The sequence below is a fragment of the Littorina saxatilis genome, linkage group LG7 (genome assembly GCF_037325665.1).
Source record: "Littorina saxatilis isolate snail1 linkage group LG7, US_GU_Lsax_2.0, whole genome shotgun sequence".
Lineage (NCBI taxonomy): Eukaryota > Metazoa > Mollusca > Gastropoda > Littorinimorpha > Littorinidae > Littorina > Littorina saxatilis.
Window position 1 is genome coordinate 10943607 of NC_090251.1, and position 26367 is coordinate 10969973.

The following is a 26367-nucleotide window of genomic DNA, read 5'->3' on the forward strand; positions in this document are numbered from 1 at the left end:
AGTATCACTCAATCCTGAAAGATGTCAGAACATCCCTCGTGTGTGTGTGTATGTGCGAGTGCGAGTGTAGATGTGTATGTGTGTGTGTATGTGTGAGTGCGAGTGTAGATGTGTATGTGTATACATGTGTGAGTGTGAGTGTAGATGTGTATGTATACATGTGTGAGTGCGAGTGTAGATGTGTATGTGTGTCTGTGTATACATGTGTGAGTGCGAGTGTAGATGTGTATGTATACATGTGTGAGTGCGAGTGTAGATGTGTATGTGTGTGTGTATACATGTGTGAGTGCGAGTGTAGATGTGTATGTGTATACATGTGTGAGTGCGAGTGTAGATGTGTATGTGTGTGTGTATACATGTGTGAGTGCGAGTGTAGATGTGTATGTGTGTGTGTATACATGTGTGAGTGCGAGTGTAGATGTGTATGTGTATACATGTGTGAGTGCGAGTGTAGATGTGTATGTATACATGTGTGTGTGCGAGTGTAGATGTGTATGTGTGTATACATGTGTGAGTGCGAGTGTAGATGTGTATGTGTGTGTGCGTGCATGTGTGTCTTCGTGTGCGTGTTTCCCAAAGTAAACAACAATGAATGCAAATATCACCAAAATCCTGAAAGATGTCAGTTGACAGTTCATCCCTTGTGTCTGTCTGTATATGTGGGGTGTGTGAATGTGTGTGAGTGTTTGTGTGCGTGCACGACTGCTTGCATGTCCACTGTGTGTGTGTGTGTGTGTGTCCTTATCTGTGTGGTGTGTATATGTGTGTGTGTGTGTGTGTGTGTGTGTGTGTGTCCTTATCTGTGTGGTGTGTATATGTGTGTGTGTGTGTGTGTCTGCGTGTGTGCTCACAAGTCTACTGAAGAAAATAATCTGCATACCACTATGGTGTGTGTGTGTTTGTGAAAGTAGGTAGCTTGCAATTGCATGCAAACATGGCCTCTGAAGCAGATAGATGGATGACTGTGAGCACCTGCATTCGTTGCACGCAAATAAAATAGTCACATTTCAAAATAATCAGTAAACATGTTTATTTTCTATCAAAAACAGGCAGAATGATTACCTAAACATTTTTTTTTCTGCTTCTGTTTGTTAGTACATGTATACATGTCATATCCCATGTAACACACAGGACTGCTCGCAATGGATCTCTTTCCAAAGCTGTACAGGACTATGTTTCTTATTTTGCTATATTTTTTCAATCACATATTCTTTACAAAAATGCATGGATGGATATCAGTAAAAAAAGAAGAAAAAAAAACCCATGATATCAGTGTAACAGTTAAACCTGTCTCAAACAACAAAATATCATTAGAATGCAGATCATCATGATTATTGAAGGAAAAATGAAACATTCCACATTGTCCAAAGGACCCTTTCAGTTTCATCACTTTCCTACCAAAATTAAAAAAACAAAATAAAAATAAAAAACCTAAAAAAAGAAATAAAGAAACAAAAGTATTGTCATCTCATCTGATCTCCTATCCATCACACCAAATTACATCATGTACCGAAACAGACAAAACATGCATAATATACACACCTACAACATGCACACAAACCCACCCACAACATGCACACAAACCCACCCACAACATGCACACAAACCCACCCACAACATGCACACAAACCCACCCACAACATGCACACAAACCCACCCCCTCGTCTTTTGTTCTTGCCATTCAAGCACGCAGACACACTCTCCCTCTCTCTCTGTCTTTCTCTCTCTCTTTCACACTCTTTTCCCCTATCCCTTCTAAACGTTGAAACATCAACGTTTCCTGTTCTTGACATTGACCTCGGAGTAGAAATGTTTCCCGATCTTCCTCTGCCGGCCCTCTCGTTCCAAACGCCGCTTCTGCAAAAACACAAAGTACGCAGTCCATGAAGAGAAGAAAATTCAAACAAGCTGATCTACGTATTACCAAATTTTAGTGTTTTATTTTTAATCGCTGTTTTTATCCTTCTCTTTTTTGATTTTTATCTGTTCAAAGAACATGGAAATCCAAGTTCTAAGACCTCCCTCCCCACCCCCCTCCCCCCCCCCCCCCCATTTTATTAAGACTTCCCCCTTTTAAAATGTTGCTGTTTAAGATTTTCTGTTCATAACATCTGTAACTTTATCTCCACTTTAAGGCTCCTGCCTCAATAAAACCTGCTTTTCTCAGTTTAGACTCTTCTACTCTAAACAGAAAAGGTGAAAATTAATACTGAAAGTGCTCTTTCAACAGAATGTGTTTAAAATATGTAAAACATCCAATAAGGAAAAGTTGAAAAAATACATGTACAACGCACAGTACAGCATTGAAAAACAAGAACAACGCACGCACACACACATACACAAAATTCATACACACACTGTGAACACACACAGCAATACACAAAATTCATACACACACTGTGAACACACACAGCAATACACAATTTCTCTCCCTCACTTCTCTTCTCTCTGTCTCACGCAACTCACCATTTTGCTGTTCAATCGAGGCGTGTCTTCTTCTTCCTCCTCTTTCATCTGTCTTTTCTGAGCCTTCTTGCGAGCTGCTGCTGCTGTTGATGATGCCAGTGTTGCTGCTGACGGCGTAGGAGAGACCAACTCTACCGTTGTGACGTTGTCAGTATTGTCGACAGCGAAAAGTGGGTTCACCCCTGTAAGGAAAACCGACCAAAGTTATTGTCATGCCTAAAAGGCACACACACCCTGGGTGGGACTGGGTGGCCGAGTGGTAACGCACTTGCGCTCGGAAGCGAGAGGTTGCGTGTTCAGGTTTGGGTCAGGCCGCAATTTTCTCCCCCCTTTCCTAACCTAGGTGGTGGGTTCAAGTGCTAGTCTTTCGGATGAGACGAAAAACTGAGGTCCCTTCATGTACACTACATTGGGGTGTGCACGTTAAAGATCCCACGATTGACAAAAGGGTCTTTCCTGGCAAAATTGTATAGGCATAGATAAAAATGTCCATCAAATACCCGTGGGACTTGGAATAAAGTTAAAAAAAATTCCATCTCACACGGCATTAAGTCTCAGGAAACATGAATACACGCATGCAGGAAAAAAACAATATATGGGTAGCGCCGTATGTATGGCAGCTCGCTTTCCCCGGGGAAAAAGCAGCCCGAATTTCCATGAGGTTAACCTCACTGGACTGTAAATCTTATCCAATCCAATCCAATACCTCTCACCATCTCATATTTGGCCAGGCTTTTATATGCGCAGACCTGGGAACCCCTGTTTTGCACTTCGAGTATTCTCAAACAAACTTGGTGTATTTTCAGAAAAATTAGCGTACTCCACACAGCGTTTGAACATCCATGATTAAAACATGCCTCACGCGCGTCCGTCACACCGTTGATTAAGTTCACCTATACATTTAAAACAAATGTTTTCTTCAATGTTTACTGACAAAAACTGTTATCATGTGACAAAATACTGGATCGGCTTCGGGATGGGCGTGTGAAGAAAAGTTGTCTAGGAATTTTTCTTGTCGTATTTTTTGTCCACTGACCGTACTGATCGTATTCTCGACAATCATGCGTACAAAATACGGCAAAATCGTATGGGTTCCCAGGTCTGTATGCGGTAAGACCATCCATCCACATAGTCTCATACCAAAAATGAACAGCCTGTGTGCTCTCTGTGCAGGTAGAATATCTTGATGAATTAATTTTGTAAAAGCAACCAAAATAAGACTAGAACTACTTTTGATTAACCTAACTTACTCTTTTTTTTATTCTTACACATTCACACAAAAAATGAAATTATGACGGTGAGGATAAAAACACAGATTGGAGTGAAAGCAAGACAGTAAAAACAAGAAATTCCTCCGAGGTAGGAAAAACACCCCCGTCAAAGGGAAATAACCTTCTCAGTTGGTGGCAGTGACTGAGTGAGAATGGTTATTTCCCTTTGACCATTAAGATGTCCCTCTATAAGTCCTTGTAGAATCTTAATCCACCAATAACTCCCTAACCGTGTGTTTGACTGGTCCCAATTTTTGTAAGGACCGTCTCAGGAATGTATAGAACCTGTTCACCAAGTTTGGTGACGATCGGTCCGTTCATTCTTGAGATCTATATGCGAACACAAACACACAAACACATGGACCGAATCCTATACACACCCCTATACCGGGGGTGTAACAAGGGTGTGAACACCTACCTGTATGCTGAACGACGCTCCCTCGTACAGGCGCCGACTTTTGAGCGGAAACATTCCACTTGCCGCTGGCAGAAACAACAGGTTTCTTCGTCTTGACTTCTGAAACCTCTTCAGATGAAACCACAGTCACAGCACTTTCGTCTGGCTGTACAGCAAACGTTTTCTTGGGAACTGACACGACAGGTTTGGCCGACTTTGACACTAAAGGCTCCTTCTTTGTATCTGACAGTCTCTGCTTTTTCGTCAGTGTCCGCTGTTTTCTTGTACCATTCTTTTCCGGAAGAGAGTCTTTACCCTGTTTAACTTCTTTTTTTTTCTGCTGCTTGGCTTTGATGAGCTCCAGTCGTTTCTCAATTCTCTGGCCCTCTCGCATTAGCTTGTCCAGCTTCATTCTGGTGGGAGCCAAGAAAGCGTGCGAGGCTAGTGAAGAGTTGCTGCCCTTGTTGCGAGCTCTCCTCTTCTTGCTGCGTTTGCTTTCCTCGCCCTCAGCGGCAGGCTCCAGAGGCATAAAGCTGACGCTCTTTGACTTCTTCTTCTTCTGTGTTGGAGCTGACGTTTTGTCGCTACTACCATCGCCCTTACTTTCTGCTGGAGTTAAGCCGTTCTCGTCTCCGTTCTCGGCTGTCTCCTCCTCATCTTCATCATCATCATCGTCGTCAGAGCTGTCATCATCATCATCATCGCTTGATAAATTCTCTTCAGCATCACCATCAGCCTTGACACCATCCTCGTTTTCGTCATCAACCTCTTCTTCGTCATCGCTGTCGTCATTTTCTTTCTCCTCATCATCATCGACAGCCTCGATTCCTTCGGGGATGGGTTCCACGGATTTATCATCCTCATGCTCGAATTTTGGATGGACGCGGATGGATGTGTAGTTCTGGACGACGGTGACCGAGGGTGGTGGTTTGGCCAACTTGATCTGATCCAGCTGCAAGGACACAGTGACGGCAAGCATTCATTTCATTGTGGTCTACGCAATTACTATTATGGAGGTATCATGAAAACTTGGATTCGTTCTTAATACAGCAAATGTTGGGCAGAGAGTTTGTAACTATGGTAAGAATAATTAAGGATCTGCTGGTTAAAAAAACAAAACAAACAAAAACCAACCCGTTCCTCTTGCTTTAAGCTAACTGCAGCAGAAAGAAATAAGGAAAGAAAAGAGGAAAGAATGAAGAAGAAGAAGAAGAAGAAGAAGAAAAAAATCAAAAGTAAGAAAGAAAAACAGCAAGGTATGGCAATTTCATATAGTCCTGTGATATTTTTCTCCTGGAAACATGGGTTGCTATCTTCTTCGGAAAAGCGAGCTGCCATACAGCATGGCACAATCTATTTTATTTTTCCTGCATGCTTGTGTTCATGTTTTTAAAGCCCTGAGACTATGCTGCAAACACAAGAATGAACTTCCTCTCCAATTCATTTCTTTCGCTGTATTTCAATCTGTATTTAATGTTATGTTAATATAATCAAGAACACTTACAGGTGTTTCAGGGGGCCTGGCAAAGTATGGGATCTTCCCGCGCTGAAAGTCGTTGAGAATCATCCTGGCCGTTGTGTTGATGTCGGGCTCCCCACCCTATGGAACAAAACATACATATATATCTGTCCAATAAATCCTTGAAATACATTACATTATTTGTATTTTTGACCTAAATATGAAATTTTACATGGATCAAAACAGCAGAAACCGTTCATTTTTACCTCAGCTTTTAGGCAGCCATGGGTTGTTGAAGCGTTGCTTTCCCTTGTTTTCCATGGAAACACCGAGTCAAGCCACACGACATTGTAGGCCGATCACTAGCAAATGGTGTGTCTCTGCATGTGGTGACAATATGTGCCAGTGAAATCATGTGAACGACTGACATCCCAGTGAGGATCAGCTCCGATCTGTGCTTTCAATCTGCACTGTCCGCTCAATATAACGCTCTTTTTCTTCAAAAGTACGCACATCTGAGCTGACAATCGGCATTGCAGATGTGACCGCAGCACAGCTCAAGCGAACCCGTTTGGAGACGTCACGCGTAGTTTGACTCAATGTTTGCAACAAAAAAAAAGCAACTCTATAACTCAACCAATAAAATCCTGACAGAATTATTTGCTAAATTCGTCTATTTCAGGGAAGAGAACTGTATAAATTGCCCACCTTGAGCAGTTTGCCGAGGCGCTTGGACACCTGCTCCAGGAAGTCTTCAGGTGATTCCCAGGTGGTGATGTTGTAGGCCTTCCTGATGTAGTCCTCCTTTACCCTCTCCAGCATGGCGCCAATGTAGTCCTGCGGGTCTTTTATGTTCTCTATGCGCACCTGTAACAGGTAGAAATGAAATTTAAGTTGAGGAGTTAGTTACAGGTCTCAAGACCGATCCCATTTTATTTTGAGTCCACTGGCCTAGTCCACCTTTCTTGTCATGATAGATTTGCTATCAAGGGTCAAGGCCACTTCTCAAAAAGGGACGCTACAGCATGGACAAGTTTGCATCAAAGGGGATTCGACGTGGTTCGAAGGAATAAGTATTGAATTTGATGTTTTTATGTGGTCAAGTTATACCTCGTAAGGTTGAGGGGTAATTGACGCAATTTTTTTTGGGAAAAAACTGTGGCGATCAGTGTAGTTAGCGTTGAGCATAACTACAGGTCTTTGTTCGGAAAACAATGGCTAGATCAGCGGAATCTAGGTCATCCTGCAAGTGGGGGAATATCATGGTGTACGGTCATTCGTTTGTGCGAAGACTTAGCGAGTTCGCTGAGAGGGATGGGCTAGTGGATACTCATTTTGGATTTCAGCAATGCAAGGTGTCCATGAAGGGGGTCGGAGGCTGGAAGATAAAAAATCTTTGTGAGGCTGCCGACCATATGATTAGTCACTCGACTGAGTTGTTGATTTTGTTGATTGGGGATAACGATATTTCCCCCAGGGACTCGGCAGAACTGATCGCTGCTCAATTGTTGGCGACAGCCACGCATTTGAAGACGAAGTTCCACATCAGAGCGGTCATGATATGTCAACTAATGCCTCGATTTCATACTACAGGGAAGGGGCGTGCAATGCATGAGGACTACAATACCAAGGCCCAAGAGGTGAACGAAAAGCTGGCCGCAGAAGTGAATAACACGGCGGGGTTGTTCTTCTGGACACATGATTTTGTCTTCTTTCCTCAACAGAATGCCCAGAAATATAACACACTGAGGCGCAGCTTCCTAGCTGATGGGGTGCACCTGGCACCGTGCGGGCAGTGCAGACTGTATAAATCATTGAAAAAAGCTGTTTTGCACGTTGGCAGGGCTGGGTTGTTAAAAGGGTCTGTCAGAAAAACAGTTACATTACAAGTGGAACAAGGTTTCACTGTCAGTGTCAGGTAAACAGCACGAGTGATTCTGGTACACAACTCCCACAAGTGTAGGGTAACTTACAGATACAGATACAGAGAACTAAAAGGCAGTAGTATAGGACGGGGCGTTTTGGCCCTTTTTTGGGGGGTGCCTACTTCCATGCCAGTAATAGTGGTAAGGGTTACGGTATTGATGTCCCATGATACCAGGTACTTGCGATAAGGAATTTCAGGGCGGTTGGTCATAGACTCAGAGCACGTGTGTGTGCTATGGAGTCACAGCCGGTGAGTGTGCTGGTGACATGAGACCATGTATTAGCGATAAGAAATTTCAGGGCGGTCGGTCATAGACTCAGAGCATGAGTGTGTGCTATGGAGTCACAGCCGGTGTGTGTGCTGATGACATGAGACCAGGTATTATCGATAAGAAATTTCAGGGTGGTCAGTCATAGACTCATAGCATGTGTGTGTGCTATGGGGTCACAGCCGGTGTGTGTGCTGATGACATGAGACCAGGTATTAGCGATAAGAAATTTCAGGGCGGTCGGTCATAGACTCAGAGCATGAGTGTGTGCTATGGAGTCACAGCCGGTGTGTGTGCTGATGACATGAGACCAGGTATTATCGATAAGAAATTTCAGGGCGGTCGGTCATAGACTCAGAGCATGTGTGTGTGCTATGGGGTCACAGCCGGTGTGTGTGCTGATGACATGAGACCAGGTATTAGCGATAAGAACTTTCAGGGCGGTCGGTCATAGACTCAGAGCATGTGTGTGTGCTATGGAGTCACAGCCGGTGTGTGTGCTGATGACATGAGACCAGGTATTAGCGATAAGAAAATTTCAGGGCGGTCGGTCATAGACTCAGAGCATGTGTGTGTGCTATGGAGTCACAGCCGGTGTGTGTGCTGATGACATGAGACCAGGTATTAGCGATAAGAAATTTTAATGCGGTCGGTCATAGACTCAGAACATGAGTGCGTGCTATGGAGTCACAGCCGGGGTGTGGCTGTTGACAGAAGACCAGATAGCAGTTGTAAGAAAATTCAGGGCGGTCAGTCTCGGATGATAGACTAAGACCATGTGTGGTTGCTTATGACTATGAGAGTTAATGGAGACAAATCCACCAATAAATTACATCTGACATTGACTATTTCAGGCAGAAAGCAGTCGGCGGCGGCACGCCACATAGTCAGAGTAAGATTGAAGTGTTTAATTTATTGCAGCTGCAGAATCGGTGGACAACCAGTATCCGACACATTAGAAGGTGGGGGTGGGTCTTTAATGAGGGAACACCCACAGTGATACTGCAATTATTTCATTATCAGCAGAAATCACAGGATGCCGCCAAGAAAGCCAGCAACCTCGAAGCGGCCGGCTAGGACCCGACCGAATGCCACGGCAAGCGCTGCTTCCCAACACCAGGCGGCCGACAACACGGTAACACAGGCGTCACCGATTGAAGCTGTCCTGGCAGAACTCCGGAGGCTATCTGAAGGACAGGAACAGCTGCGGCAGGAGAATCGAGCGCTGGCTGCACAAGTCCAACACATCGCGGGGCAGCAGGGAACGGCAGAACCAACAGCACCGGCAACAACATCAACGCTGCAGTCAACAGCAGCGCCACTACAAGGGCCAGCAGCACAGCTGCCAACGCCACAATGCGGGGGTAGCGCAAGCCTGGTACAGCAGATTGCAGGTGAGCCCGGGCCCTTAATTCCGGTTGATCTCTTTGTGGGCGACAAAATCAAGTCGCGCGTGTGGAGCGGCGAGGCAATCGACCTGGCGCTGTTGCTCAAACAGGACGAACCGCGCGCCTTTAATCTTAGAATAGACAGTGCAGAGGATGGGCCCTCCGTCCGGATTAGTGAGACCTCTGCCAAGACCACCTCACTGACTGCGGAGAAGTGGAGGTCAGCATGGAACATATTCGGGTCAATTTACCTGGCAAAATTCACTACCAAGGCACAAGGGCTGGCGGTGCACTACCGTCACGTGGAAAACCTGATGCGGGATGGGGCCGATTGGGCGACATACGATAGGGCATTTAGGAGGCTGGTAGAGCAGGGCCGTCTGCAGTGGGGGGATGCTTAATTGTCCAAACCTGTACACAGAGGCTCACCTCAGATTCATTGGGGGACGGGCATCTTCAGCGCAAGCGACCAGGACTGGCCAGAACAGCATCCCCAAAAATTACTGTTACCCTTTCCACACCAGGGGTGCATGTAACAGGGATGCTTGCCGGTTCAGTCACTTGTGCTACCACTGCAAGAGGGGGAAGCACCAGGGTTCTAAATGCCCCGAAAAGTCTGGGGATCGGCCCTTTCCCTCCTCCAAAGGCTCCGGACCATCAACCAGCCACTAAAAATGTACCGACCCCTGTCAGCGTGGATCGATTGGCTTTCTGGTTAGAGGGATATGATAGCAAAAAGGCAGAGTTTCTGTTAGATGGGTTTAGGCACGGGTTTAGGGTGGGGTTTCAGGGGAAAGTTACCAGCATAGTTCACAAAAATTTAAAGTCGGCAGCTCTGCAACCCCAAGTAGTGGACCAACACATCAAAAAAGAAATTTCAGCAGGCCGGATGCACGGTCCTTTCGTAAGCCCCCCTTTTCCACAGTTTCAGTGTTCCCCAGTAGGTCTAGTAGAAAAGAAGACCAAAGGAGAATTCAGGATGATACATCACCTTTCTTTCCCAGAGGGCCAATCGATCAACGATGGGATAGGTCCGGAACACTCGCATGTAAGATATGCCACGATAGAAGAGGCAATAATGGTTGTCAGAACTCTATGTGCAAAAGCTTTTATGTGCAAAACGGATGTAAAGCATGCATTTCGGATAATACCGGTGCATCCGGACGAATACCATTTGTTTGTATTTCAGTGGAAGGGCTGTTTTTATGTGGATCTGGCGCTACAAATGGGATGTTCGGCCTCGTGTAAGATCTTTGAGGCATTCAGCTCGGCCGTAGAATGGATAGGGAGAAAGAAGCTGGGGTTAAATATGGTGCACATCTTGGATGATTTTTTCCTTGCATCTGTGTCCAAGGAAGTAGGGACTTTTCAGTTAAGGAGTTTTTTGGAAATGTGTTCAGATTTAGGCCTACCCATGTCTCCGGAAAAAACATTTGGTCCACAGACAACCATGTCCTTCGTGGGATTCGAAATAGATACTGTAGAAGAAGAGGTACGTTTGCCAGTTGAAAAACTGACAAAATGTACGAATGAAATTTCACAACTGTTAGCATGTCCCAAAGCTACCCTCCGTCAACTTCAGGCAATACTCGGGCTGTTAAACTTTGCATGTGAGGTGATTATCCCTGGGCGGCCATTTCTACGCAGACTGATCGACCTAACCATTGGGGTGAAGGCTCCCCATTTCAGGATAAGGCTTACCAAGGAGGTAAAGGAGGATTTGAGGTTATGGCTTGCTTTTTTGGAAGGGCACAATGGGAAATGTTTGTTTCAGGATCTTAGGCAGGTCCCATGTCACGAAGTGAACTTATACACTGATGCATCAGGGTCGATAGGCTATGGCGCCATATTTGGCTCAGCCTGGTTTTGTGGAAAATGGTCCGAATGGTGGACAAAACAAAACATCACGCTGCTTGAATTGTATCCCATAGTTATGGCTGTTGAGACTTGGGGGAGAGATCTAGAAAATAAACAGCTCATTCTACACACTGATAATAGCGCCCTGGTATCGGTCCTTAGCAAACAGACTTCGAAAGAACCGATAGTGATGGTCCTGGTGCGTAGACTCGTGTTGAAGTGCTTGGAGTTAAATTTAACTCTAACGGCAAAACATGTGCGAGGAAAAGATAACTCAGTGGCTGATGCGCTATCTCGGTTGCAGGTGCAGCGTTTTCGATCCCTTTGCCCGGTAGCAGCATCGCTACCAACCAGAGTGCCTCCGCTGCCGGCTTCGCTGGGTTAGACGCCACGGCGCAGGCGCTGGCAACCGCGTCAGTATCCGATAGTACAGTGCAGGCCTACAAGCGTACATGGACCCAGCTACATACCTTTTGTAACCAAAAAGGCGTAGCACTCCAAATCCCCGTGTCTGAGTCGACAGTGGCGAGATTTATTGCCTCATTATTCGAGGATAATTACGCTCCCAGTTCCATAACTTCAGCAGTTTCGGCCATCAGTTTCATTCATAAAATGACCAAAATGCCAGACCCCAGCGAGTCGTTCTTCATAAAAAAGATGTTGACGGGTTGCCGTAAACTGAAAGGCACAGTGGATTCTAGACTGCCTATTACCTTACCGATGCTAAATACCATCGTGAACGCCAGCAGCAACACATTGTCCAGTCAGTTCAATAGATGTAGATTTAGAGCTATGTGTACTCTCGCGTTTCGGGCTCTGTTACGATTAGGAGAAATGACCGCATCAAAAAATAACCTACAAGTGCAGGACGTAGTCTTGAGCAGTCAAGACGTACAAATCCATTTCAAGCAGTACAAACACAGCAAAGGCACGGTGGTCCGACATATCCCGAAAGCAAGTACCGGCGAGGAATTGTCGTGCGCAGTGAGCTCTCTACATCAATACATGGTAATGCGTGGTAGCAATCCTGGACCGTTGTTCACATTACAAAATGGGGAAGCAGTCTCCAGGGGGAATTTTGCAACAGAGTTGAGAGCGGCCCTCAAGTTCGCAGGGTACCAGGATGAACAGTATACATCTCATAGCTTTAGAATTGGTTCAGCTACCCACTTAGCAGCTACTGGGGCGTCAGACGCACAGATCAGGCATGCAGGCAGATGGGCGTCGGGGGCATTTAATGCCTACATCAGAATAAACAAAGTAGCAGAGTAGTCAAAACTGGATCAGGCAAGAGGCGGGGAGGGGTACTAGGGCGATCAGAGACAGGTACAGGATAAGTATCCCAATAGTCTAATAAGGTAATACCCGCACTTATGAAGCAGCAAACGGAGAGGGCACAAATGTGATTTTCCAATTGCTGCGAAACAAATGATGATGTTGATTTTTTGGGTGATTTTTGTGTTGTCCAATTTTTGTTTAAGATGGTTGTTTGTTTGCTTGGAGCACTCGGCGGATGTACATAATGAGTAAAGGGCTAGTCAGGTACAGCTAGTTGGCGAAGCAGAAGCAGTAAACGGAGAGGGCACAAATGTGACTCTCCAATTGCTGCGATACAAATGATGATGTTGTAATTTTAGGGCGATACATGGTCGGTGAGGCAGAAGCAGTAAACGGAGAGGGCACAAATGTGACTTTTCAAATGCTGTGAAAGCTGAAACAAAACAATGTGTTGGCTATGAATATGTCCATTACAAGTATTTGGCCATTCAGGACGTGTAGATATGTATATTATGAATAACTGCCTAGTCAAGATGTTTGGATGGATGGGTCCGGCATGGTTGAAGTAATCGGAGAGGGCACAAAGGTGACTCTCCAGTTGCTATGAAACAAACCAATTTTCTTTGTCAATTGGCATGGACATGTACAGGTTAGTGACTTGCTAGTCATATGATATGTATATTTGGCATGGAGCGTGAAGCAAGAGAGAAGCAGTAAGCGGAGAGGGCACAAATGTGACTCCCCAGTGCTGATAACAACCAATTTTTAAAAAGTGATAAATCCCATTGATATGTACAGAACGAGTAAACTGCGGTAGGGCGACGGGCCCTCATTGCATGGAGTTGTTGTTCGCGTTAAATTCTGGGTCTGCTAAAACTGTTTCTTTTCGTGGCGGTACCTCTCTGCGATGACACCTGAGAAGGTATCATTACAGACAGGTTTATGGCGATTTTACCGCCACATTGTGGAGATTGGTTATATGGAAGTAAAAATTTGTTGTCGGTCTCCGCCACAAGTTGCGGAAAAGTATTGAAACAAATTTGAAAAAAAAGAAGAACATATAACGTGGATGCATACAAATAATTATATGGTATGCAAAAGTCGCTGAAATAAAATTCAGCGGCACGAACAACAACTCCAGGTGTGGGCTACATGATGTGTGTGATAGCGTGAGGAGTGTGAACAATATGTTGACGTGTGTTAAAACATCATGTACATGTATCAGCATTGCCAACCCAAACTTTGAAACGTAAATGACTTTATGACAAGTCATAAATGAAATTTAAGTTGAGGAGTTAGTTACAGGTCTCAAGACCGATCCCATTTTATTTTGAGTCCACTGGCCTAGTCCACCTTTCTTGTCATGATAGATTTGCTATCAAGGGTCAAGGCCACTTCTCAAAAAGGGACGCTACAGCACGGACAAGTTTGCATCGAACCACCACCATCCCCACCTGCCACTTGCATTTACGTTGGGAAGTCGGGTTGGCTAAGCACAAATTTGCATTATGAATCTATGCCTGTTTTCTTTGTTTCGGTTGAATGGCGATTTTACCGCCACATTGTGGAGATTGGTTATATGGAAGTAAAAATTTGTTGTCGGTCTCCGCCACAAGTTGCGGAAAAGTATTGAAACAAATTTGAAAAAAAAGAAGAACATATAACGTGGATGCATACAAATAATTATATGGTATGCAAAAGTCGCTGAAATAAAATTCAGCGGCACGAACAACAACTCCAGGTGTGGGCTACATGATGTGTGTGATAGCGTGAGGAGTGTGAACAATATGTTGACGTGTGTTAAAACATCATGTACATGTATCAGCATGGCCAACCCAAACTTTGAAACGTAAATGACTTTATGACAAGTCATAAAAGTAGTCAGCACTGAAAATAATGACTGAGAAACAAGGGTACGTCAGCGTTCTGAATGCATACAACATTGTGCAATAGAGTAAGTGAGAGTATGTGGAACCAATCTCCTGGCACCTGAGAGAATAACAAGCATTGGAATGAACAAGCGACTTTCATCCTCATAAAAAGGATGATCACCGTAAGCTCATATGTTCATCATTGTCCAAGGCACTCTTACACTAACGTACACAGTCGTACACACGTCAACCACAGTTTTTATTCCTGACTGGACTTAGTCCTTAGATCAAGACTGATCTGGGTGGGGTTTTATTTTACAGAATAAACAAACAAACAAACAAACACATTGTTAAATACAGGGAAGCAGTGTTGTGCCCACCCTTAGAAGGCAAAATGTCAGTTGGACCTGGATTGACAATATGTATAGCTCAAAGTGTCTTGGCTTTATCCAGAGAGAGCAGAGAGGATTAGGGTCTGATTTTTATCAGTGGAAACATTGTAATGATCTGTAATATCAATAATTTAAATTTCCAATAAAACCATAACCACCACAAACAATTCTGTTCTGATCAAACATAGAATGAGAAGAAAGAGAGAAAGAGAAAAAATCCATTGTGAAACTCACCACAGCTTTCAAGACACAGTCTGTAGGGGTGGCTCCGTGAGGGTACACAACACCTGGGCAGTCTACCAGGTAGATTCTCTTCATCAAGGTGACGTACTGCCACACCTGGATAGAGCAAAATAATACTAATAAGAGTACTGCGCGGTTTGGTACGCCAGGAGAATACTGTCTCAATTTACTCAGCAGATGAAGATACGCATACCAGCATTAAAATAACAGTGAACACGGAGTGTAGTTGGTCTGTAAAGAATACATACTCAGACATGTGCAAGTCTCTAACTGGGATATATTTGTCAAGTCATAGACCATTTATCCTGGACCGCCAACTGGCTCTCTCTCCGCTCTTTCTCTCTATTACGAGGTAGCGGCCTCTCGCATTTAGGAACCTACGCTAACAAGCCTTTCAGAAATCAGGGGGACGTGATATCCGGTGTCGATTGTAAACATGGACGAAGTTGCCGAGGTAAGTTCTGAAAATGCTAAAATAAACTCAGCAAAAGTGCATATTGAACATGTTTTTCGATAAGTTTTGTTAAGTTTAGTTTGGAGTTTTGGAAAATCCAGTTCATTGTCACCTCCCATTGTCACAAATAACTGGAGCGTGCTTTCTTTTCACTGTCTTCGAATCGCTGGCCTTTCAAACCGGACGCTGAGCGCCCCTGAAAGGCGGCGTCGTAACCTCGAAGGGTCACGTGACGAGTTGGCGGTCCAGGCTATTTGGTCTATGGTCAAGTCCAATAGACACATTGTGGAAATAACTGTCAGGTTTGTATGGGTTGTGAAAGAGTGAATACTCTTCTAATTTTATTGAGTCAAACTTTCCCCACATGCCCCTTGTCCACGTGTGGAGACACACCCCTCGCCAGTGACCGGCCTGTAATGACACATGGGAAAGTTTAATAAAAGCAAGAGCATTCTTTTTTTCACGACCCATATAAACCCGACACATTTCTTTCCAAATATAGTCTAATCAGATATATATCTGTAAGATACACCTTACTGTTACATCAACACCGTACACAGAGAAAATCATGTACACAAACACACAGGTCTAACAAAAGCATTAGTGTGACCATCCTTTATAAACTCTCAGACAAGCAGCAACCAGCCCTACTGTTCACCTTGGTCTCGCCAGCAAGGGGGGCAACTTTGCAGACTTTCTTGGACTTCAGGGCATTGATGATGGAACTTTTGCCCACGTTGGGATAGCCGATCAATCCCACGCTGATCTGCTTCTTGTCCAGATGAAGCTGAAAAATGACAGGTTTGCCATTAAAATATAGTATATCTATTCAAAAATCCAAGATGTCAGAAGCCAAACAAAATTCCAAAAGACGGCATAACGTGAATGGCGTCACGTACAAATTGTGCAGCCAAACCATCTCGGCAACATATTTCTACCATATAAAACCTGGAAGCAAATGGGGAGCCCGGTAGCTCAGTTGGTAGAGAACTGGACTTGTGATCGGAAGGTCGCAGGTTCGAGTTCGGGCCAGGACAGACACGAGTCAACTTTATGTGCAGACCCAGAGACGGAAACCATGTCCCACCCCCGTGTCACCACAATGGCACGTAAAAGATCTTGGTCATTCTGCCATAAGTGCAGATGGCTGATACCACCTAAACACGCATACACTTGTGTATCTCGTCAAAAGCCTTGAGGGCATAAAACCCGAATCATATAACCCAAATCTTTTCCTTAAGAGGCGAAATATTTAGCCTGTAGGACATAACGCATTCTCTTTCCTTTCCAGGAAGCAACAAATAAACGCATCTTACATTTTTGAACTGTCGCAGCAGGTTGATGAGCGCACCCTTGCCGAAGGGATTGGTGATGCTGGCATGGAACGCCATGGTGGGATGCTCCGAGGACAGGATGGCCACCCACTTTTGCTGTTCAACAAACACACAAAATCAAAGCAGTGATTATTTATATACTGTTCAAAAAAAGAAACGCATAGCTTGTAATATTTGGTTAATTTAGTTATATGGCTACAAGGATATCCACCAAACTGCAGAAAATGTTTATCTGGTCGTCGACCTTTCGTCCATTGCCACAAGTGAGCTCTGCACGTGACGCATGCGTTATCAGTGGCTACAATGTCAAAATTGCTCATTTGGCATGACCACTCGTCATGCTTCAGTGTAATCTCGTGAAACTCGGGGAATATTGAGCTCTCACCATGTCTTCCAAAACCCATAAAAGCGGATTGTTCGCCACAAAGAAATCAGACGACAATTCAGCGACGAAAGATGGCCCGATTGAGCAGAGAAGACCGCCAAATTGCATTGGGTCGTTTACAAGCAGGCCAAAGTCAAAGTGCAATCGCCAGGCACTTCCACGTGTCCCAGAGCACCATCAGTAGACTGTGGGTCAGGTTTCAAGCCACTGGCTTCGTTGCTGACTTGCCACGAGCGGGAAGACCAAGGGCGACAACTGCTGCTCACGACCGCTTCATACGGCTCCGCCACCTCCGGAATCGTTTCCTGTCGGCCTCATCTTCTGTCCAGGCTCTCCCCGGGCCACACCGATTATCGGACCAGACCGTGCGGAACCGCCTGCATGAAGCTGGTTTGAGAGCTCGCAGACCTCACAGAGGAGCTGTCCTCACCCGCCGCCATCGCCAGAACCGAGTGCAGTGGGGCAACCAGCACCTTCGCTGGACCGTCCGGAATCACTGGAGACACGTGTGGTTCAGCGACGAGTCCTACTTCCTGCTCCAGCGACATGATGGTCGGAGGAGGGTCTACCGGAGAGTAAACGAACGTTACGCGCCCAACTGTGTGGATGAGGCACCCGTTCATGGTGGTGGAGGCGTCATGGTGTGGGGGGCGATCAATACCGCTGGAAGGAGCACCCTGGTGCACGTCCAAGGGCGCATAACTGCCCAGCGATACGTGGAGGAAATTCTGCGCCCACACGCCCTTCCTCTTCTGGCTGACCAGGATGCCATATTCCAGCAGGACAACGCTCGCCCGCACACAGCACGACTCACCACCCAGTTCCTCACCGACCACCATGTCCAGGTGCTTCCCTGGCCATCCATGTCGCCAGACATGAACCCGATAGAACACCTCTGGGATGAATTGGACAGACGTGTGCGCAGGCGAGAAGAAGCGCCGGCAAATCACCGCGATCTATTGCAGGCACTTCAGGAGGAGTGGGACACCATCCCACAGCAAGATATCCGGCATCTGATCCAGTCCATGCCCAGAAGGTGCCGGGCAGTTGTTGCTGCTCAAGGCAGTCACACCCCCTACTGACTTGACAGCCTCGGCACCCAATCGTATTGATGGACTGATTGATTTGAAGATGCAAATGAACTGTGTGTGCATTCAACTGTGTCCATACCAAATTTCAAACAAATAATCTAAATATTGGATTTTCTGTTAATTTTTTCGAAAAATAAAACAAATTTGGCAAGTAGCAACTATGCGTTTCTTTTTTTGAACAGTATAGGAAAGAAATAAGGCCAGCAAATAAAATAGAAAGAAAAAAATGCATTGGCAATACAGTGGAACCCCATTTTAAGACTCCCTCCTTTTTGAGACCTTGTTTTCTCAGACTTTCTGTTCATAACCTCTGTAAAATTACCCCCATTTTAAGACTCCCTCCTTTTTAAGACCTTTTTTTGTTTGTTTGTTTGCTTAACGCCCAGCCGACCACGAAGGGCCATATCAGGGCGGTGCTGCTTTGACATATAACGTGCGCCACACACAAGACAGAAGTCGCAGCACAGGCTTCATTGTCTCACCCAGTCACATTATTCTGACACCGGACCAACCAGTCCTAGCACTAACCCCATAATGCCAGACGTCAGGCGGAGCAGCCACTAGATTGCCAATTTTTATAAAGTCTTAGGTATGACCCGGCCGGGGTTCGAACCCACGACCTCCCGATCACGGGGCGGACGCCTAACCACTAGGCCAACCGTGCCTTTTTAAGACCTAATTTTCTCAGATTTTTGGAGGTCTTAAAAGGCGGGTTCCACAGTAGCACAGCAAACAGGGGGGAGTGGAGCGTTAACGGGAAGGCAGAAGGAGAAGAAAGATGGGGATCCACTGAAATGTGATGCAAGAAGCTGGCTGCAGCTAGGTAACCATAATCCTTTCACTGAGACCAGAGGGGTCCACGGAAAATGCTGACCAACAACCCAAACTTACAGTGGCCCAGGCAGGCACCAGGTCCACCTTGTTGAGGACCATGATCAGGTGTTTGTGCGGCTTCTCCTTCTTCAGGTACTTCTCAACCTGGTAGCAGCGGGTGCCCATCGGGTCGCGGGCGTCCAGAACCTCGATCAGCACGTCGGACGAGTCAATCACCTGTGTACAAGATCAAATATGTTAGACACAGTGTATAAGTGTTTTCGTTGACTGGAAATATCCAGTATTTTATTAGTTTCTGTACAAAAATATCAAGATTTTTGTTTTCAAATGGTCAGTCCTACTAGTTTTCGTTGCATTCAACAGGTTTTCATATTAAAGTAAATGCTTAATGTAATCACAACTTAGTTCAACAGTTTGTATTGACCAAGTGGCCAGGTTTTTTTTTTAATGTATTCCTCTTGCCTTTTTTAATGATACTGTTTTACAAAGCACCCAGCACAAGTTGTGGCATAGAATAGTGGCATACTTTCACTAACTAACACTAGGCTGACCAAAGGTCATCTCGACATGGATGCCCTCTCTAAGTCAGCACATACAGTTGACCCATGTCCGAGCCAAGGATCACAAGTCTAGTACTCTACCAACTGAGCTACCAGGGCCGAGGTGCACAAACCGAAACAAATGGGTGACACCCAACCAAGAGAGAACAAACCACGGCTCAATTTCAACCAATGCAACACAACGGCTGGCTCCCAACCGGTTGCCAACTAGCTTGTGCACCTCAGCCTAAATCACCCATATTTGCATGCATTGCTAAGGAACATGTACATGCACGTGTTAGCATACCAACCTTGTACAGTTCGTTCCAGATGCGCTTGGACTGGCCGGCCCTGAAGATGAGCTCCGGTTCCTCGTCCCTCACGCCCTGGTCGTCCTTGATGATGTTAGAGTCTTTAGTCTCGTCGTACTTGTCGTGTGCTGTCTGGACGTGCTCCATCATTTCCTGCACAAAGCAAAATACAGTGGAACCTCCTTTTTAAGACTACCTTCCTTTCAGAACCCTTTCTCAGATTTTCTGTTCGTTACCTCTGTAAATTTACCCTCATTTTAAAACTTCCTCCTGTTTAAGAATTGATTTTCTCAGATGTTGGGATTCCTGGACTGTCATTACGGAGAACAATCAGAGATGAGAATGACAAGTTGTCCAAAAGGAGTGAAAAGGGTTTAGAAATGTTAACATTTGAGAGAATTGTTTTTTTCTTTAAGATTTTTATTGAGTTTCTCATCCCTGGCTGGACACAAAGAAAGAAGGTATTAATGATTCACAGATGAGCATGACACCGTTTACTGCTTCACAATAAAAAGAATTTGACCAACTTTATATACCAAATGTGAGTTTGTTTGTTTGTTTGTTTGCTTAACGCCCAGCTGACCACGAAGGGCCATATCAGGGCGGTGCTGCTTTGACATATAACGTGCGCCACACACAAGACAGAAGTCGCAGCACAGGCTTCATGTCTCACCCAGTCACATTATTCTGACACCGGACCAACCAGTCCTGGCACTAACCCCATAATGCCAGACGCCAGGCGGAGCAGCCACTAGATTGCCAATTTTAAAGTCTTAGGTATGACCCGGCCGGGGTTCGAACCCACGACCTCCCGATCACGGGGCGGACGCCTTACCACTAGGCCAACCGTGCCGGTCCAAATGTAAGTGAAAAATAGTTAAAAATGAGGAATCATTCCAAAAGGAGGATGAATCTCACCTCTGACACTGTAAATATAAAAACTTCTATATGAGTTTTCGACTCGTCTGCATTATTCTCGTCTTGTCAAAATATCAGACCCTATTGCTACACTACTCTTTGGCCAAGGACTACAAATTTGAAGCAAAACTACCTCAGTCTCACTTTGCAAAGAGTGTAGGTATTTCTTACCTCAATGCTGGCATATGGAAGCTTGGGTCTTTTCCTTGTCGCCTTTTTCCCAAAGCACTTTGAATAAGACATTGTGTCAAGGATGTGACCTCTCACATTCTGAAAAAAAAGAGAATAAATGAAACAAGAAGGGCAAAGCCCATACGACTCACATGCTTGACCTTGAACTAAACCTAGCAATGACATCATACACTAAGAACTGCTTTACACATTTTTCCTACCAAAATACATGTGACCTTGACCCAAGGTCAAGGTCATCCAAGGTCATGCAACACAAAGCTGTTAATTCAAGACATAGGAAGTACAATGGTGCTTATTGGCTCTTTCTACCATGAGATATGGTCACTTTTAGTGGTTCACTACCTTATTTTGGTCACATTTCATAAGGGTCAAAGTGACCTTGACCTTGATCATATGTGACCAAATGTGTCTCATGATGAAAGCATAACATGTGCCCCACATAATTTTTAAGTTTGAAACAGTTATCTTCCATAGTTCAGGGTCAAGGTCACTTCAAAATATGTATACAATCCAACTTTGAAGAGCTCCTGTGACCTTGACCTTGAAGCAAGGTAAACCAAACTGGTATCAAAAGATGGGGCTTACTTTGCCCTATATATTATATATAGGTGAGGTATTGAATCTCAAAAACTTCAGAGAAAATGGGGAAAATGTGAAAAATAGCTGTTTTTTAGACAACATTTATGGCCCCTGCGACCTTGACCTTGAAGCAAGGTCAAGATGCTATGTATGTTTTTTGGGGCCTTGTCATCATACACCATCTTGCCAAATTTGGTACTGATAGACTGAATAGTGTCCAAGAAATATCCAACGTTAAAGTTTTTCGGACGGACGGACGGACGGACGGACGGACGACTCGGGTGAGTACATAGACTCACTTTTGCTTCGCATGTGAGTCAAAAATGAAACACAAATAAATAAAATATGAAATAAAACCAAGCTAATGACAGATCTGTGCCAAAGAAAATCTTTAAGATCGCAAAACAGACATGGTGAATAAGTCATCAACAAAAGGCTATATACATAGAAATGAAAGTGACAACTAAGACTTTGTGTAGTCGACTTAAAAAAAAGAAAGAATAACCCAATGGTTCTCGTTGCTCTGACAATGTGTTTAAGTTCTCTTTACCCCACAAACACCCAGGAATGCAACATGTGTGACAACTGTTTTGCATCTAACCTACCTACCGACATACAAAAAAGGAAAAAAACAAGCATACAAGAAAATCATAAGCTCGATCCAGCCTGATGACCTAACTCTTCTGAATCCTTTGATTCTCCAGATTACTCAGCCAACAAACCAACCAAAAAAACAAAGCAAGCAAAGCAATGACCAAAGCAAAGAAACTTGTTGAGACTTTTATTTCTTTATTTGGTGTTTAACGTCGTTTTCAAGCACGAAGGTTATATCGCGACGAGGAAAAGGGGGAAGATGGGATAGAGCCACTTGTTAAGTGTTTCTTGTTCACAAAAGCACTAATCAAAAAATTGCTCCAGGGGCTTGCAACGTAGTACAATATATTACCTTACTGGGAGAATGCAAGTTTCCAGTACAAAGGACTAAACATTTCTTACATACTGCTTGACTAAAAACTTTACAAACATTGACTATATTCTATACAAGAACCACTTAACAAGGGTAATAAGTGAAGAATTTTATGGGTGAGAAAAGGAAAGTAAAAGGACTTTGGGGAGGCAGAAATAGAGAAGAAACAAGAAAAAGATCCTAATTAGGTTCACGGCATCGAGAGTGATGCGACCTTCTCTCAGAAGTTAGTAGAGAAGGCTCCCCCATCCACCACCCGGGGGACGCGCCTCTACGCCAATTAGGGGGCGCGAGGACTTGTTGAGACCTTGCTAACGACATTGAGCAGAGTGACCGTCTGTTTGGTCTGGCGCACGACAACAAGTGAACAAACAACAAAAACAACACAAACAACCACCAATGCAAAGACATCTGCGTAGACAAAGCACTGACCTTGCTGACGACATTGAGCAGCGTGACGGGCTGTTTGGTCTGACGCATGACGACCTTGTACGGATCATTCTTCACCTTCTTCATCTCCTCCTGGAACTCCTGCAGTGCAGACTGCTTGATGGTCCGTGTGTTGCCTAAAACACAAACATTACACCAAAAACTTCAAAACAAAAATAAAACACAACAGAAACCTGTGTTGGTATACTCTTCATCAATATGTTATCAGCCTCTCGCTGGCTTTTTCAGGATGGTATCATTACTGAAAACTAAATTTTAAAACCTTCCATTTTGACACACCCCTCCTCTGTTGTAAGACCGTGTTGAAGTTGTTATACAAGATTGTTTTCATAAAGCCTGTACATTTACTTAGATATATATTCTAAGACTCCCTTCACAATAAGGCCTCAGCTCAATGACATAATGAAGAAAAAATGAATCACTGAATAAAATGTCATTGCAGAAATAGAAACAGAAAGGGAAAGAATAAGGCACACAAGTGTCTGAGGCAAAAATCAATCTTGCCTTTAACCCCTTCACTGCCCACCCCGTATGTAATACGTGGTCATTTTCGGTTTGCCCTACGCCCATAACCGTATCTCATACGTGGGATTTGTGTCAACAACATTTCAGGACATTTCTGAAAACTAAATGGGAGGTAACCACTGTCCAAGTACTTGTAGGGGTTCTATACACAGTTCTTTCCCATAGACTGTTCGGATAATGCTGTTATACTGTGGCAGTGAAGGAGTTAAATAAATTTCACCTTCTAGATGTGACTAACTTGGCACACCATACACAGGCAAACTCAGACACTGAGACAGGAACGGTGCATTCACAATCATGCATACTGAAAACAATATAAGGCCTAAAAAAAAATAGGTGTGGTTACGGTAACCCGACCTACCCTATTTTTAGGGGCCGACCCTATAACTCTTTATTACATTTGTCACAACAAAAAAAACAACAAAAAACGAGTGCAGAAAACGCAATGAAAGCGAAAGCGCTCGAGTCGCACACTTATTTCCCTGTCAAGTAGGTTTAATTTGTACACATTAGAAAAAAAGTTTAAAAAAAAAAAAGTGATTGCCTACCTTCCTACCCTATTTTTTTTGGCTATGTTATTGTTACCTTAACCACACCTATATTTTTTTTGGCCTAATTATTACATATTCCAAGCAATAACTCCACAAAACTTACCAAACCATCTTCTGTTGGGTTCCACTCGAGCTTGAGTTCCTGACGGAAGCTTTGATTGGAAAACAGCAGCCTTGATAATCTCTCCTGAAGTGTTTCTGAATGAAGAAAAACATTTTACAATCAGTGATAAAAAGGCCTTTTCTTCAATGGGATCAACATCAGTTCAAAGTTTCAAAGTCATAAACAGTAATATAGCCAATAGGAATACTGTGTTTTCAAAAGGTTTAAACGACACCCATTGGAAATGCATTTAATTTAACAATCACTGTAAAAAGTTCTTATCTTCTTATGAACACCTCTCGTAAGCGACCACCTGCCAACAACAACCACTCCTAAGGATCCAAAGCAAGTTTTTATTTCTATAAACTTCATCTTTCCATAGCGACAACATGTCTATAACAACCTCTTTGGATCGACCTCTTCGGTTGTCGTTATCCACAGGTTCGACTGTAATACAAAGGCAAAAACAAAAAAAAAAGTCTGTTTACGCTAACCCGACCGACCCTATTTTTTTTCGCGCGACCCTAAACTTTTTTTTGGCATTTGGGAAAAAAAAAAAAAAAAAAAAAAATTGGGGTTTTATTTTGCAAAATAACGTAAAAATATGGTTTTTTGTGAAAAAAAAAAAAAAAAAAAATCCCGACCTACCGACCCTATTTTTTGGGCCTATGTTACCGTAAACAGACCAATTTTTTTTTTGCCTAATAAAGTTCTATGAAGTTTGAACATCGAGCCGTTATAACTATGCATTAGATTATAAAATTGTATTCTGTGTAGACCCTTCCACCAGCATCTTAGACCACTCTTTGTACATTTTCTTTTAATAGATGATTGTCATTTGTTTTACCTCATGTCTGCCCTGCATGTGATGGTGTGATCGTGACTGCTGTAGTGTGGGCGCGTGTGTGTTGGTGTGTATGTCAGTGTATGTGTGGGCGTGTGTGTGTGTGTCAGTGTGTGTGTGGGTGTGTGTGCGTGATTTTACCAACACTACGCGAAATTCCTTGTGCTTTAAATGTTTTTTAATGTCACTTGGCTCAATAAATACTGTATTCTGTAAAATAGTTAAGAACCCAAAAGTCGGACATAACTGAAAATGTCCAGGGGTATGTGACAGAGACTGCATACACACCTGACAGGTTTTCCTCCTCTGTACATCTGCAGACGCTTGATGGTACTTTTGTCTCGCATGTTGTTGCCCGTCCCCTTCGTCTTTAGCCGATCTGTTATGCCAAGAGAAAAGGGTTTTATCCAGGTTTCCCAATTGCTTCGTTTCCGGCCGATTAATGTGGAGCACGTGATGCGCACAAAAAATATTGGCGGTCTAGAAAGTAGAAGTGTCGTCTGCGCAATGATCGCGGCGGTTTTCTTGACCGCCAAGGACGACCACGCACGTTGTGAGACGTCATTCGTTAGACCTCAATTGCATGTTCAGGTCAAGTTTGCTTGGATTACAGACTTACATGACTAATAGTAACAATATATATATCCAAAAAAGAAGAACAATAACAACAAACAAACACACACACACAAATCTAAAAAATTCAATACTGATTCGTCTGTTACAGTCAAGCAAAACCTAATTCAACAAGATGTTAATGCACCACTACAAGTACAACTTAACTGGTTCAGCTAACTCCATCAGTCCATGGCATCCTCCTCGAACACTGATTCAGTGATTGCAACAAAACTGTGTATCTATACTTGTTTAAACTTTTACTGAGCCTGGGCCACCCCCACACCTATTTTAACCAGCTCTACAGTCTACTCAAAACTCCATTCGCTGAACTTAGTTAAAACGTCCAAAAGGACCAAGTTCATGATTTGGAAGAATTAAGTCCCCTGGTCAATTTAACACCTGACTTTATCTCCCTGATCCATCACTAACACACACATATTTTGTTTGTGTGTGTGTGTGTGTGTATGTATATTATGTGTGTGTGTGTGTGTGTGTGTGTGTGTGTGTGTGTGTGTGTGTGTGTGTGTGTATACATGTATATAAAGTGTGTGTGTGTAACCATGTGCTTGTAGCAACTACTGAACTAGCATGTGTCTGCAGTTGCAGTGGCCACCTCAGAATTATAACAAAATGATTGACCATACCTGGATTCATGCTGTGTCCAGCTTTATTGATCCTGTCCTTAGGACCAGTCTTCAGTTTTCTTGTCTTCACCATCTTGAAGGCTTTTAATTCAGTCACCAGATCGGTTCCAACCACACTGCTAGCATACACGTGAAGTTACCGGAAATACGTCACTGCAACTGTTGTACCTCCGCAGCAAATAGCTTTCTGTCAAAAATTGTGAGGAGTTGTGTG

General features: G+C 44.0%; 2 protein-coding genes across 2 annotated transcripts; one reads left to right on the forward strand and one right to left on the reverse strand.

Moving 5' to 3' along the window:
* Positions 1–1013: 1013 nt before the first annotated feature.
* LOC138970673 (uncharacterized) lies at positions 1014–26299 on the reverse strand. The gene is made up of 16 exons (XM_070343144.1): positions 26154–26299; positions 25183–25273; positions 24051–24145; positions 22854–22987; positions 20855–20953; positions 19766–19918; positions 18973–19131; positions 16588–16701; positions 15930–16058; positions 14809–14913; positions 6302–6460; positions 5639–5734; positions 4156–5086; positions 2467–2648; positions 1612–1857; positions 1014–1542 (listed from the first exon to the last, which is right to left on the reverse strand). The coding sequence occupies exons 1-15, from the start codon at positions 26224–26226 to the stop codon at positions 1771–1773; spliced, it is 2607 nt and encodes an 868-aa protein (XP_070199245.1). The 5' UTR covers positions 26227–26299; the 3' UTR covers positions 1014–1542; positions 1612–1770.
* Positions 8517–12305, forward strand: LOC138971936 (uncharacterized). The gene is made up of 2 exons (XM_070344781.1): positions 8517–9182; positions 11338–12305. Exons 1-2 carry the CDS (start codon positions 8825–8827, stop codon positions 12303–12305), a joined length of 1326 nt encoding a protein of 441 aa, XP_070200882.1. The 5' UTR covers positions 8517–8824.
* Positions 26300–26367: the final 68 nt, after the last annotated feature.